We start from the raw sequence: 15746 nt of genomic DNA on the forward strand, positions 1-15746 counted from the left end.
TGGCCGCGTCTAAACACGCTGACGTGCGCACACAACAGCTGGCACTCTCAGTGAGCTGTTGAACACACTTGCACCCACCGTCGCACGTACGCACAGACACACACGCACACACTTTACCGGCGGCTCCACGCGTATTCAGGAGACAGAACGCGGTGGAGGCATGTCTTTGGCGAATCGCACGGGGCGGCCCTCGTTTGCACCGCATTACGTGCCGCACTCTGACCTGACGAAGTCATACTATGAGCGTCTCTTGCTTGATGTCCGCCGCTACCTTCCGCCAGGCGTGGAGGATGACGTGGAGGAGATTGCCGACCAGGTGCTGAACATTGTATGCTCGACCGCATCGGGCCCATCCTCCTCAGCGGCGATGCTGAGCGAGCAGCAGCAAAGTCTGGAGCGGCTGCTGGACACCCGCTTAAGTCGTGAGGCTCGCGATCGTTTTTTGCAGTATGGAAAGCTGATCACCGACTACGTGGCCAGCGATGAGGCGGCGGTGGCTGTGGCCAACGGCACTAGTGGTCTTTCGGCGTCGTCCACCGGTGCTCTGGGGGTGCAGGACTTGGACTTCGCGGGCCCAAGCAGCAGCGACAGTGACAGCAGCGATGATGTGCGCGGTTACGCAGAAGAGCGACGTACTGTGGAGCTGCTGGCGGGAGGCGCGTCTGCCTCGGCGGCGGAGAGAAGAGAACGGCTCAAGAAACGAAAGGCGCTCATGAAGGCCGACCAGAATCTCATGCAGTACGCCTTCGCTGAAGAAGGCGGTATAGCTGACACAGTCGAGGAGGCAGAGGCGTGGGGGGCGTCCGCGTCGCTTGGTGGCGGTGAGGCAGCCCCGGGGGAGTTGCATGATGTGGAGGATGGGGAGGACGGTGCGCTGGCGGCGGGGGCCGCGGAAGCGCCACGGATCTCGTTTGAAGAGGTCGCTTGCAACGCGCAGTTTCTCAAAGACGCCGTGCGACGTCTCTTCCCTGCACACAGCGCCGAAACCTGCCATGGACTAGCACAGCGGGTTCTGGGCTTTCTGAGCGAGAGGGAGGAGGATGACTTCACCCTTGAGACGCAGCTCACTACATGTCTGGGAGGCTACGAGGATGAGGCTGTGATGGACTGGATCGGCGACGTGGTGCAATCGCGCTGGAGTGTCGTGTACGGGCTGCGTTACGCCCAATGCACCGCGCAGAAGGAGCGCAACGCCGTCATGGATGACATGCAGCGACACGCCCTCGACGACCCGCGGGTGGAGTACCTGTATCAGAACATCACCGGCAAGGAGGTTGATCCCTTGAATTTAGAGCAACTACAGCAACGCCGCGAGTACGCTGCTGTGGACAGCAGCGAGGAGGCTGCCACGACGCTGGCGTCGACCGCACCGCGACAGCCCCTGCTGCGACGAGTGGATCTTCAGGCCTGTGCCTTTCACGACGAGCGAGCGCCGCACCTGCACGTGCGCGCCACGGTGCCGCAAGGCACGCAGCGGCTGACCTACGAAACCCATGATGAGGTCCTCCTTCCGCCCTCCTTGTCGGCGAACACGTCGACGGCCCCACTCATCCAGGTCGCCGCGTCTTTCCCTGGCTGGGCGGTTCCAGTGTTTGCAGGGGTGACAGAGCTTAACGCCATGCAGTCGAAAGTGTACGACTGCGCCTTCCATTCGGACGAGAACGTGCTGGTGAGCGCGCCGACCGGGGCAGGTAAAACGAACGTGGCGATGATGGCGATGCTGCGCGCCATCGCAGCAGCTCGAAACCCGATGACCCGTGTGATTGATGGCCACAGCCTGAAGATGGTGTACGTGGCCCCTATGAAGGCGCTCGTGCAGGAGGTGGTGCGCACCTTCTCGAAGCGACTGGAGCCGCTCGGCCTCACGGTGGCTGAGCTGTCCGGTGACGCGGGCATGACGCAGCACCAAATGGCCACGACGCAGCTGATCGTGACGACGCCGGAGAAGTGGGACATCGTCACGCGGAAGTCTGTCGAGCTTGGCGTGGCGTCGCTGCTGAAGTTGCTCATTATCGATGAGGTGCACCTCCTCCACAACGAACGCGGCCCGGTCTTGGAGGCGATTGTGGCGCGCACGATGCTGCAGCAGCAGCTCCGCGGCGAGGGTGGCATTCGATTGGTGGGGCTCAGCGCTACCCTTCCAAACTACGCGGACGTTGCAGCCTTCTTGCAGGTCAACCGGCAGCGTGGGCTCTTCGTCTTTGACAGCAGCTACCGCCCCATCCCGCTGGAGCAGACCTACTGCGCCGTCAAGAAGATGAAGGGAGTGGCGCAGAGTGCCGTCATGAACGTTGTGACCTACGACAAGGTGCTGCAGACGGTTCAGGCTGAGGAGCAGGCGATGATTTTTGTGCACTCACGGCAGGAGACCGAGCACACGGCGCGCTACCTGCAGAGGCGCGCTGCCGAGGAGCGCCGCGGCTACTACTTTGTGCGCCCCGACAGCGACAACCACAAGGCGCTCGTAGAGGCAAGCAGCGGGGCCGGAGGTGCCGTGCTGCGCCGCAGTCTGCAGCAGCTGTTACCGGACGGCTTCGGCATCCACCACGCCGGTCTCAGTCGGGACGAGCGCAGCACGGTAGAGCAGCTCTTTGCGGACCGCCACATTAAGGTGCTCGTGTGCACGTCGACACTCGCCTGGGGTGTGAACCTACCAGCAAACCGCGTCATCATCAAGGGCACCCGCGTCTTCAACGGCGCCAAGGGGCAGTCGGAGCTGCTGAGTGCGCTGGATGTGCTGCAGATGTTTGGGCGCGCCGGTCGCGTGGGTTACGGTGCGGCCTTGGGCAGGGCCACCATCATCACGTCTCCCGACGATCTCCACTACTACCTCAGCGTGCTAAACCAGCAACTCCCAATCGAGTCACAGATGATGCGGCGGGTCGTTGATATGCTCAACGCCGAGGTCACACTGGGACACGTGGAGACGGTCGAAGAGGGCGTGCAGTGGCTCCAGCGATCTTACCTATACGTGCGGATGCGGCAGGTACCCGAGGTGTACGGCATCCGCGCCAGCGCCAGTGATCCGCTGCTGCTGCACCACCTCGCCAACATAGTCCACACAGCATTTGAGGAGCTGAAGCAAGCGAAGATGGTCGAGTACGATGCTCGAACCAGGAAGGTAGCGGGCACCGCATATGGGCGTATCGCCTCCTACTGCTACATCACAGCGACATCCATGGCCACCTACCTGAGGCTGATGAGCAACGCCATGCAGGATGTGGAGCTGTTCCGCGTCTTTGCGTCCTCTAGCGAATTTGCCAACATCGGCGTGCGGGCGGAGGAGCAGGCGCAGCTCAAGGAGCTCCTGGAGTGCGCGCCGGTGGCGGTTCGGGAGTCGCGCTACACGCCGCTAGCCAAGATCAATATCCTTCTTCAGTGCTACATCAGTCAGAAAGGCCTGGAAGGGCTGCCGCTGATGAGCGAGATGGTGTATGTGAAAGACTCTGCGCAGCGTATCCTACGAGCGCTGTATGAGATCTGCCTCGTTCGCGAGTACGGTCGCACGGCGCGGCAGTTTCTAGAGCTGTACTTAATGACGGTGCACCGCCAGTGGACTGTGCAGTCACCGCTGCGGCAGGTGCGTGGCTGCTTGCCGGCAAAGCACTTCGACGCCATCCTGCCCGCGCTGGAGCGCGTGCGCGTGCCGTGGGAGGAGATGCGGCGCTGGAGCGTAGAGGACCTCGCCGAAAAGCTCAGTGACGACCGGCGCGCTCAGTCCGCGTACGAGGCGATTCATATTGTGCCGCACTACGCCGTCGACGCAGCCGTGCGACCGTTGACGCGCGGAATGCTGTACGTGGACATCGACATCCTGCCTGACTTCGACTACGTCGAATCTCTGCATGGCCTGTCGGTGTGTGAGGTGCTGCTGATGATAGAGCACACCAATGGCCGCCTGCTGCACCACGAGTCCATTCCGATACCCTTGGCAAATGTGCAGGAGAAGTCGACCTACGCTTGCCCGCCGGTGGTGGTGCCGATGGTGGAGCCAGCGCCAACGCACCTGTTCGTGCGTGTGACTTCCCCGCACTGGCTGGCCGCCACAGCTTCTACCTCGGTGTGCTTGCTGAACACGCTGCTGCCGCCAGTGGCGGCGCCGCTGCGCGAGGTGGATCAGCGGCCGCCGTCGCAGGACGCGAACATCACGTCTGTGGCCGAGCGCCTTTCACCTTTTCAGCTCCACACCGTGGGCGAGCTGCTCTTTCCATTCCAGGACTTCACGGCGCTGCAGTCAGACCTCATCGATCCCATCTTTCTCGACCACCCGCACAACCTTCTCGTCGGTGTCCCGCCGGGTGGCGGTAAGACAGTCATCGCGGAGCTCTTTGTGCTGCAGTTTTTGCTGGAGGAGTCACTGAAGGAGACGGAGCGGACAGCCGTGGCGCAGCAGCAAGAGGGAGAGGGGGAGTCGGGCACCCGCTCGCAGCAGCAGCTGCTGCCTGGCAAGCTTCTCTACCTCACCAGCAACCCTGACGTCGTGCACCGACGTGCGCTGGATTGGCGCTACAAGTTTGATGAGGTGCTGAAGCAGCGCGTCGTGGAGCTCACTGGTCGCAGCAACCGCAACGCGAACGCGGATGCCTACTGCACTGGTGCGGTACACAGTGCAGCCGAGTTGGGCTCCGCCACCATCTTGCTCGCCACCGGCGAGGACCTTCTTCGCCTTGTGCGTCGCGGTGACCCGGTGCTCGCCGGTGTAACGCATATTATCATCGATCATCTGCACCTCCTGCGGGCCCCTGAGGGGCAGGCGATGGAGGAATGCATGGCTCGGCTGAACAGTGAGCCGTTCCTTGTGAGGCGCGGTGCAGGACGCGCGCGTGTGCTTGGGCTGACGTACCCACTCATCAGCACGGCGGAGCTTGGCCGCTGGCTGAAGGTGTCGGTGAGTCACCAGTACAACTATGGCGCCTCCTACCGGCAGCTGCGAGTGCGCATGGTCGGCATGGAGTCGCCTGGCCCCCGAAGCCGCTACGAAAGCGGTGTTATCGCAGCGCTGAAGCTACTGCGCCGGAGCTCGTACGCCGCAGTTCCAACAGTGATCTTCGTCCCAACCGGGCGCCAGTCGCGAGAGGTGGCACAGCGCATACTTTTGCGGTGCCGGGACAGCTTTATTCCTGAAGCTACCGAGCACGCTACCGATGACGCACGGCTCGCTGTCTTCCTGGCGGCTGGTGTTGCCTACATGCACCAAGGTACCAGTGAACTGGACGCGCTAGCGATACAGGAGCTCGTTGAAGCGCCAGCCGTCTGTCCCAATACGCAGGCGTTGCTGCCGTTGCGTCTTGTCTGTGCCTTTGACTCAGCCTGGCGGTTGCCGGCGGCTCTCTTCACGAACGCCATCGTGTGCTGCGGGGAGCGGCTGACCGCCTTCGAGAACGAGGATGGCGTTCGTGGCATGCGTTATCAGGACTGCTCCGCTGTGGAGCTGATGCAGATGGCCTCGCGCGCCATTAACGAGGCGGTGCTCTGCGTTCGCACGCCGCGGGTGTGGGTTTGGGGTAAGCTACTAAACGAGCCGCTGCCGCTGGAGTCGAGCCTGCGATACGCAGATGACTTCCGCGACACGGTGAATACGGCGATTGCGGAGGGGCGGGCGCGCAACCGCGTTGACGTGCTGCGTGTGCTCTCCTCGCACTACTTCCTCTACCACGTGAAGTCTAACTTACACTTCTACGGCGTGCCGACTGCGGCGGATGTGTCCCTCTACGCCTCCAGCTTCGCCTCGCACGTGGTGACCTCGCTGAAAGAGCTGAGGTGCGTCGACGAGCTGCGAGCGTGGCGGTGTGGCGCGGACGGCGACGGTGGAGGCAACGGCAGCAACGCAGAGCTTGAGGGGGAAGAGGAGGATGAGGACCCGCACGCCCCTCTGCGACCTACGCCGCGCGGCATGGCGCTCGCTTACCATTGCATCTCGGTCAGCACCGCAGAGGATCTAATCCGCGTCCTTCCGGGCTCCCTCCAGGCCGAGAAAAAAGCTGCGCTCTACGACTCCACAGCGTACCTTTGGCGGATCCTAGCCCACCATTCTGTGGAGCTCACTCCCGCGCACCTCGGCGACGCCGCCCGGGTGATGGAGGCGACGGAGTACCGGGCGCTGCACGCCATTGCGCGCGCTTTGCCAGAGCCTCTTGGCGTGCGCTACATCGACTTGGACTTCGGCGCCACAGGGACGAAGGTCTACCTGCTTGTGCTCGCGTACTGCAGTCGACTCTTCCCTGCTACCTACTTCCAAGCTAACGCCGCCGCTTTGTCGGCTGAGGAGAACGCCGCAGCGGCGGCCGCCTTCGACGCACACTTTGGCCACAGCCTCTACCACGCCGCCGTGCCGGCCGCGACGCGCGACGCGCTTTGTGACGCCGTTCCAGATGACATAGCTCAGCGCCTCGTGCAAGATGCGCGCTTCGTTCTCCCAGAAGTGCGCCGCGTCGCGAGTGCGGTAGTGGAGCTGCTGGACGGCGACACGCAGGCGTGGGCGGTGACTCGTCTGATTCGGCTAGTTGCGTGCCTGCATCAGCAGGGGTGGGACGACGAGCCTCCGGTGGCGCTGCTGCCGTGCTGGCGCGCGTCGAGATGGGCGTCTGATGCCGCCCGGAAGGCTATTCGAAGCAGTTGCACGCTGCATGACTTGCAGACGAGACCGGCGGAAGCTTTGTCAAAGCTGGAGCCCGCTCTGTACAGTGTCGTGACCACTGACGACGCTGCGCTTGTAGTGCCGCGCGTGGTTGCCTCTGCGGAGCAGGAGGCTGCGGAAGTCCCGCAGGTGCTGACGATGAGCGCAAAGGGGCGCATCGAAGAGATGGATGGCGTGCTAGCCATGGTGGTACACGTCACTGCGCAGCTCCGTTGGGGCGCGCCGAAGACGCTGAAGTTACACGGCGGCAGTGACGACGTGGATCGCACACCACAGGGGGGCATCACCGGCCTTGCAGGGGATGCCGCGCCGGCGTCGCAGTGGTGGGTGCGGTGCCTCGTCTCGCATCGGTCGTCAGCTGCTGCAGCAGCTGAGGCGTCAGCGGGCACTCGGCAGCTGGCCCTGCGTGTTAGCGCGGCAGCGAGCGTCACGGGCGCAGAGGGGACGCCTCTTTTTGAGGTTTCCACAGAACTCTTCGTCTCCCTGGCGCGGTTGGAGGCGGAAGACCTGGACGCTGTGGAGATGCTCGCGGTCCTGACGAGCATGGCCTACAGCGGAGTCGAGGCTACAGCTATGGTGCAATTCGAAGCTGGCGAAGACGAGGATGGAGGGCACGCATGACGCGTGTGCGTGTGTGTGTGTGTGTTATGGTGGCGGCGGAAATTTGAAGAGGCAGCTGAGAGAGAGTCCGCATAATGTGGAGAAGAGGTAAGCTCCCGCTGACGGGAGAGAGATGCTCTTGCGGGTAAGCTGCTTTGACAAGTTGGAGACGCCGACAATGGTGACGATGGCTGTGATACTGCAGTGATGGTGGTGGTGGGTGTCTGCGTGTGGGGTGGTGGTGATGGCGGTGACGGCATCGGCTGACGTGGGTTAGGGGCTAAGTGCCCCATTCTGCACGTCCCTTCTCCACCGCCTTTGCCCTTCCCATCGCTGCCGCTGGACGCGTTTTCACTCCTTCGCCTACGCCTGTCTTCTTGGACTGGTTAACAGGCAACAGGCAAAAGGGACGGCAATGGCGACCCACTTCGATGCGCTGTGTAAGTTGCAGGGACAGCAGCACCCAGCAGTCATAGTAAAGCGTATGTGCGCGTGTGCGTATCTCTGTATTTTGCCTTCACACCCACGGACACGCACGTGCGCGTGCGCCGATGCCGGCTCTGGCCCTCTCTGTTCTCTCTCTGTATGCGTGTGCGGGAGCCACGACGCGGTGTCTGGCGCATCGTTCAGAGGTGCTCCCGTGAACGCGTACTCCGATCATCTATGTATGTGGGTGGCTGCGCTGCTCCTGCGCCTTTCCCCCCCCTGGCGTTGCTTGTCGCGCGTGCGCATGTGGGGCCACGGCCGGTGGACGTGAGCAGAGAAACTTGCTGGCGTTGGGAGGGACCACAGGAGAGCGGCAGGGTTCTGCCGGCCACCCTCGGCGGCACCTCTCTCTCTCATGCCCTGCATACATTCTGTATCACTCCCTGCTTCCCGCTCTACCGTACGTTTCATATCCCTCCCCCCTTTTTCCCCTCGCTCTCTGGCCTCTCTTGCGGTGCCACCGCCGGCTCACTTTTTGCGCGCGCTCTCTCGTGGCTTGTTAGTTTGCCCTGCGCGTGCGTCTGAGTGGCACAGCTGTGCGTGCGTATCTCCAGCGGTCCTCCAGCGGCGCAGAGCCCATCGTCGCTGCCGCTCATCTTCCCAGGCGGACTTACACACACACACAGACATACACAGACACACTTGAGCATACCCCCGCCTCACTCCGTCCCGTCCCGCATCTTTCTCTTATTCTCTTGAACGCTGATTATTTATTATGAGAGAGGCGTACATACCCTCTTCTCCTCTTCCCTTCCGACACACTCCCTCCCCCCCACTCACGCAGCCATCGGTGCCGTATTTCCCTGTCATGCAAGCGTGTGAGGATCACCGCTCTTTTCTCGCGCTTTTCCGTTTGCCGGTGTATTCACTGCCCCCTTCCTCCTCTCCATTTTGTGGCTTCTTATTTGTATCCCGTTGGCTCTCTCGCCCGCTCGCTCGTGCGACTCGGCGTGGCGCCATCGCCGCTTCGGTGAGCACCTCCCCGACACCGGCCCTCCCCTCCCCCGCTCTCCATTCCACGCAGCCGTACATTTCATCATTGGCGCATCTCCTCTCCTCTCCTCTCCTCTTCTCATCCTTTTCTACCTCTCTCTGCCCGTCTCCTGTGCATCTCTGCCAAGCGCCCTTCCCCTCCTCTTTCCCTCCCTCCTTTCTGGGCCATCGTAGCGTATCCGTATTATTTGCTCTACGCCTTACTAAGGTACGCACTCGCAGGCACGCCACGCTGGTACACCCCTCTCTCCTCCCTCCCTCTGTTTCCTCTCTCCCCTCCTCTGTCTTTTTTCCCTTCTCCGAGTGCGCGGATCTCAAGTGCGTGCGTGCGCGTGCCTTAGAGATTCTGCGCGTCTCTCTCTCCCTCTCCCCTCTTGCCGTGCTCCATCCGTTCATTTTGTTTGGTTGTCTGTCTGCCTGCGTGTACTCTCTTCCTCCCACTCTTCCTCCTCTCTGTGTACACATGTATATAACTACACACACACGCGCGCACACACACAGACAGACATTCACACACACACACAAGCGGGTGTATACATTTACATTAGCATAAAGGCGCGCTCGTCTTTGCTCCCTCCCCTTCCCCCTGGCCGAACTTTTCGCTCGTACGAGCGCTTAAGTCGCTCATCTTCGTGTCTGCCATCCCTTCCGCTCTTTCCCCCCTTCTCTCCTGCTCGCTGATCCTCTCATAGCAGCGCTCTCTGAGCGTGTTTCCCCGTTATCTTCTCCAGCGTGTTGTGCTGTGTGTGTGTGTGTACCTCGACACTGCCTTCCTCCGTCTTTCCCCACTCCGCTAACAGGCAGGCAAGCGGGCGTGTGCTTGGGCCGATTCCGAGAAGACACGGAGGCAACAACAGCGACTGCACACATCACAGGAAAGAGGCGATATATATATATAGAGAGAGAGGAGCTGCTCACCAGCTGGAAGGCGGCCTGAGCAAGACGAGGCACCGTTTGCCTCAGACGAGGCCGCGACCGACATTGTCTCACTTCTTCTTTTGTGTCTACGGTCGACATTTGTGTTCGTTTCCTGCGTTTTCTCCTCCTTTTTTTTCCTCTCGCTGCCCCTGCGCATGTGTCCACACTATCACCTGGACCACCTCTCTTCCTCGTCCCCGGTCTCCTTCCCCGCGCTTCCGAAGTGTGTGTGTGTGTGCTCTGCATTGTGTGGTACTGCCTGCTACCTTTCTTCTCTTCTCCACCCCATCCTTATCATTGGCTCGCTCTCTTCCCCGTCTCCCGCCTTCCCTGCGCAGGCCAGCGAATACTGGTGGCTGTGCGTGCATGTGACCATCCAAGCGACTCAGTCACTCGCACAACCGGTCAGAATCTGAAGCAGCTCGAAAGAAAAGCGGAGATAAGGCGAGGCGCGCTCACGGTGATACCCACGGCAGCAACGGAGAACGGTGAATCGCCACGGCGACACCGGCGCGTGCCTGGTCAGGGAAGTCTGCCGAAAAAAGTAAGAGCTACGGTAGAGCAACGTCGGCGCGCGCAAACATGTCCTTCCGCCGCCCGCACCCAATGCGGCGTTCGAGCACGTATGTCGAGTTCGCGCAGGCCGGCGAGGACGTTACCCCGGAGAGCAACTTCACCGTACCCGATGCGATGGACTGCGACAGCGTAACGGTCGACCCGGGGGGACCCGTCATGTCGCCGAGCGCCCCGGCTCGCGTGCGCTCTCCAGATAATCCCCTGCGTATTAGCATCGTACACATTAAGGACACGCCTGTGTCGCCGCAGAGCACCTCCACCTCCACCTCCTTGCCGCAACTCCGTCGTCCCTTGGTGAGTGAGCGTCGACGGCGCGGCTCGCTGTCGGCGAGCGGCACAAACACTTCTCTTCGCCGCTTCTCGCGCCCAAACACGGTGGAGGTGTCCAAGGACTATCTGCAGTCCGTGGCAGAGGCACACGGGGTCACTGTGGAGCACGTGCGCGACGTCATGATTGCCGCCCAAGGCGACACCGATCTCATGCTGGCCATTCTGCAGAGCGAGGTTGATGTGCAGCTCGCCTCGCCCACAAACATCGATGTGCTGCATTTCGGCACACAAGAGACGGTGCGCCGGCTTCTTCTCTTCCTCGATCTTCCGCGGGAGTGGGAGGGCGAGGTGGTGCGGACGCTGAACGTGACCAACGGCGACGCACAGGAGGCGGCCGCCATCCTCGCGCAGAAATCCGGTCAGCGGTCCACGCTGCTGCCGAATGATGTCACCGCGTCACGCCAGCAAGTGCTCACAGCCACAGAGGCCGAGGAGCTACCGCTGCTGCTGCAGCGCTTGGGTCAAAGCCCCAATGGTGAGGCGCATCAGTTGCAGGCCGAGTTCCCGGACCGCACGACGTACGAGGTCCGCACCGCGCTGCAGTTGACAGACGGCAACATAGAAAACGCGCGCGTCTTCCTGCGCGAGGACCACAAGGCGTCCAAGAATAGCAACAGGGACGCCATGAACAACATCTTTGCCCGTGTCGCTGCAACAGGAGGGTCGAGACCGCGACCAGACCACCGCAAAGAGATCGAGGCTGTGTACCATAAGCTCAACGGCGCCGTCGGCGTCCGCAACAGTGTGGTGGAGGTCCTCGACGCCGCCACGGGTGAGGATGTCGTGACGACGAGTCTATCGCCGCAGGAGTTTCAGCTGTACCGTAACGGTGATGGTGCAGGCAGCAGTGGCGGCATCGCTGGTGAGGGCACCGGTGGCACAAGCCCGCAGCAGCCCGTACTGCAAGGCAACGATTCGACTACAAGCGCGCTCGCATTGAACACACTGCCTGCGAAAACTGGTCCCTCGTCGTTGGCACCGGAGGCGGGCACGTCGTGTGCGTTGGACAAGGTGCCCGACCTGCGTCACCCACAGCCACCACTGCTCTCTCCTTCGACGTCCATGACGACGCCATCCTTCTCTGACCAGGCGACGAGCGGGGCACATCACCCATCGAGTGCAGCGCACCAGAGCTTTGGGCGAGCTTCTTTGCACGAGGTGCCACCCGCGGCAACGGTCACCGCGACAATTCAACGCGCAACACCGCCTGTGCAGCGCTCGCGTCGTCCATCGCTCTCGCGAGAGGCGACGAATGTGTCGACCCGCCTGGCAAGCCGCCTTGAACTGCCGTCGCTGCAGCCAGTGCGAACCGGCGGCGGCGCCACCGCAGCTGGGTGCTCGACCGACGCCCTCAATGAGTCTACCAACACTTCCGCCGGTAACAGCAGTGCCAGCGGGCACTCAAGGGGGCGATCGCCCCCACCACCGCACTCTGCCAGGGTAGTCGCTCCTCGACGTTCGAGTGTGGCGGCGGTGAACCTGAGTAACCATCGCGGCTCATGCGCTCCTGGGGAGGTGGGGAGGGCAGATCACCTGTGGGCCGGCGCTGGCGGCAGCGCGGTAGGCAGTAGCGGCATGTACTTCGCATCCGTAGCGCCCGGGTCGGCTCTCAGTGTGTCGCAGCATCACAGCTGCCAGCCGTTGCACTCGCCGCACACTGAATGCCTCCTGAACACAGTGCTTAGTCAGCTTGGCAAGAGGATGGAGAGCCAGCAGGATAAGGGGCTGCCGCCGCCGCCGCAGTTGCGGCAGCGACAACGCCGGCTGTCTTCGGAGGCTGTAGACGCGGGCTCTGCTCCGGCACTTTTGCCCAGCGGTCTCGCTGACGGCAACAGCTCGACCGCTTCCGCCTGCGGCGTCTCGACGCCAACGCCAACGGCACCACCGCCACCTCCTGGAAGCTCTGCCACGGCATCGACTGTTGGAGGCCCTGCTCCTCCTCCCGGCCTCCCTCCACCACCGCCACCGCCAGTGTGCAAGGTAGGTGACTCCGCTACCTCTGCTCCGCCGCCACCGCCACCACCAGCCGGAGGCTGTAGCGCTCCGAGCCCCCCGGCAGGCTTGCCTCCACCACCGCCGCCTGGTATCCCACCACCGACAGGCGGGCCCAAGTTACCCCCACCCCCGCCCCCTGCCGCCAACGGCATCCCTCCGCCGCCGCCGCCGCTGCCGAGAACGGGGAAGGGGCCGCCGCCACCGGCAGGGAAGGGCGCGTGCGCTGACGCCGCCCCGATACCGAATAGCAGCACCACACGCAATGTGCCTATCAACGGCGCCGTTGGCGACTCTGATGATGCCATCTTCAAGACGGCGCGACCAATCGGACTAACGGCCGGGGCGCGGGATAAGCTGCTCGCCCTCTTCCCGAAGGCGGCGCCGAAGCATGTGGCGGAGGAGGAGGACACGGCAGCGACGCGTGCGCAGCGCATACTTGACCCAAACCGTGACCGGAACGTCGGCATTGTCCTCAAGTTCATCCGGCTGCCGATTCAGCAGATTGAGGCGAGTGTGCGAACATTCGACACGCTGACGCTGGGCGAGGAGCGTATCTCCGGCCTTCTCAAGATTATTCCGACCTCGGAAGACTTCGAGGCGATCGCGCGGGCGCAGCGGGCGCACGGTGCCCCATGGAAGCGTGCAGAGGAGCAGCAGCTTCCCCCGACGGTGCGTTTCTTCCTCATGACGCAACACATTGACCACTACGCTGAGCGCATCCACGCCTGGAGTCTGCGGTACGAGCTTCACGGGCGGCTTGAGTACTTGGAGCAGAAGTTGACCAAGGCTGACAAGGCGATTGACGCCATCTTCACCTCCCCATCGTTGCCGGACATGCTGTACTTCCTGCTTGAGGTGAGCAACTTTCTGAACGCTGGCAGCCGCTTCCAAGGCGCCAAGGGGTTCCCCATCACACAGCTGCCGCAGATCATGAACTTCAAGACAACAGACGGCAAAGGCACGCTGTTGCAGTACGTTGCTGAAATATTAGATACCGTGAATCCGCACCTGCAGGGTATCTCGAGCGAGCTGATGCCGGCCGTCGACGAGGGTCGTGACATCGATGTGGCCAGCATTGAACAGGAGCTGAAGAAACTTCGGGGCCGCCTGCAGAAGTGCAAGCGCCTGATTGAACAGCTGAAGAACGATGTGCGGTGGACGAACGTGCTGGGCAAGTTCATCTATCGCTCGTTGCCGGAGCTGGAGCGTGTCGAGAAGCTCGCGGAGTCGATCAATCGCAAGGCGGAGCGCCTGCAGGAATTCCTCTGCGAAAGGAAGGAGACGTTTTCGCTGAATGAGGTGCTGAGGGTTCTGTCCAGCTTCTGCAAGCGGTACGAGCAGGAGCGCGATAAGCAGCGACTGCGGCAGGAGCGTCAGGACCGCATGGAGGGGAACCGACAGCGGCGGCAGAGCATTGCGTCCGTTTCCGTGGCGAGCGAAGGCGACGTGTCGTCGCAGACGCAGCCGGACCCGCTACCAAGTGAGCAACGGCTGAAGCTGCAGCCACGGCCGCACTCCTCGCAGAGACCGTCTCCGGGCCTATGCACAAGCGGACATGGCGTGAGCCGTGGTAGGGCCACCCCTGACGTTGCCTCACGTCCGCAGCACTCCCCGCAAGGGTGCAACGGTGATGCCGACGCCGAGTGCAGCCGCCGCCGCCTCAGTAGCGGCGCAAGCGGACAGCCTCCTGAGCCTTCCATCGCTAGCCGTCCCGGTGGCAGCACGGGAGCTGCCGAGCGTGCGAGGTCGCGCCCATCCGACAGCAATGGAAGCGGTGTCGCCAACGGGGCTGAAGACCGCGCATCGCTACACGTGGAGGGCGCCAGCAGCAGCAGCGCCCCTGCGAAGAGCAACGCGGGCGGCACTTACCGCCGACGCCCCAGCAATGACGAAATGAAGCGACTCGGCGACGGCGCCATCACCCTTTCAGCTGCCGGACCACCGCCGAGCTCAACCGCGCGTAGCGGCACGAGCGTGGTGGGAGAGGTGTTGCCGCCTGTCGGCCAGTCCCCTGTTTTCGCAGCCGTGCGCACCTCCAACGGCGCGCGAATCTCCGTGGCAGGCGACCGACGAGACGTGCGACAAACATAAGGAGGGGTGCCGTCTTCTACGGCTCTACCCTCCCCCCTGCCTGACTCTTTCTCTCTGTGCCATCTCTCCATCTTGTCTGCCGGGGGGCGCCGCTGTCCGCAGTGATGGCGCATGCATTGCGCGTTTTCGAGTGGAGGGCGGAGGAGGCCCATGACGAGAAACAGAGGCCAAGAGCGAGTGGACGCAAGAAAGAGAGATGGAGAGGGGCAGACTGACAGACGTGATTGGTGGTGCGCAGCTTTGTTGCGCACTCGACCCACCTTTTCGTTTCCCCCCTCTCTCCGCCTCTACTCTTCTGTAATCCTGTCGGTCGCATGTGTACGCTGCGCCTGCGTTTCTGCCGCTCAAGCGCATTTTTTTTTATAGTTAGGGTGACCTCCTCTCCTCGTCTCTCCCTTCAGTGACCATTTCCGCTTCTCCAAACGTTCTTTGTGCATCTGCCGATGTGTGCTCCCTCCCTCCTCGCCCCCCCCACCCCCTTTTCTGTCACCGTTTTATATGCCAAATTTTCCTATACCTCCTCTCCCCTCCCCCTTCCGCGGATTTCAGCCGCTTCCCTTCACCCTCTCACAAGGGACAGGGCCTCATTGTTCTTACCCCCCCCCCCCCACACACACACACACAGGAAAGAGGGTGTGTGCCATTGCTGTGCTTCTCATTATTTTTTTTCTATGTTAAGCAAAAATGTGCGTGTGTATATGTATGCTCTGTGCAGTACTGCGCTTCTGTCACAATGGCGCCCCCGCCCGTCGTCCTCGGTCGCTGCCGCTTGCGCTCTCCCCCTTTGTGCATGTGTCTCTCTCTCTCTTACTGCTCCCCTTCCCCCCTTCGCTTCTGCTGCCAGGCTTCTCCCTCTCTCTCCGTCTCTGTCTGTCGCTCGCTCTCTCGCTATGAGAGACGATGACATCAGTGAGGCTGTCGAATTGGTGGGGGAGAGAGGGGGGCAGAAACGGAGGTGCAAAAGAGCAAAGCTCTGCGTGGCGAATGGACGACGGTGACGTCCATCCATCCATCCAGCACGCCCACGCACGCGCCCTCGCGCACACACAACTGACTGCAAAAACACGCCCCCCTCCCGCATGAAAGAAAGCGCTCCAACAGAGGGTGCGGGCAGTGCCCT

At 62.3% G+C, this 15746-nt stretch overlaps 2 protein-coding genes across 2 annotated transcripts; both read left to right on the forward strand.

Moving 5' to 3' along the window:
* Nucleotides 1-160: 160 nt before the first annotated feature.
* On the forward strand, nucleotides 161-7258 carry LSCM1_05573 (uncharacterized protein; the record flags this gene model as incomplete). The annotated part of the gene is made up of 1 exon (XM_067323024.1): nucleotides 161-7258. The coding sequence occupies one exon, from the start codon at nucleotides 161-163 to the stop codon at nucleotides 7256-7258; it is 7098 nt and encodes a 2365-aa protein (XP_067179659.1).
* Nucleotides 7259-10216: 2958 nt separating this feature from the next.
* Nucleotides 10217-14626, forward strand: LSCM1_05574 (uncharacterized protein; the record flags this gene model as incomplete). Its single annotated transcript, XM_067323025.1, has 1 exon — nucleotides 10217-14626. The coding sequence occupies one exon, from the start codon at nucleotides 10217-10219 to the stop codon at nucleotides 14624-14626; it is 4410 nt and encodes a 1469-aa protein (XP_067179660.1).
* Nucleotides 14627-15746: the final 1120 nt, after the last annotated feature.

This window comes from Leishmania martiniquensis, chromosome 17 (assembly GCF_017916325.1).
Source record: "Leishmania martiniquensis isolate LSCM1 chromosome 17, whole genome shotgun sequence".
NCBI lineage: Eukaryota > Euglenozoa > Kinetoplastea > Trypanosomatida > Trypanosomatidae > Leishmania > Leishmania martiniquensis.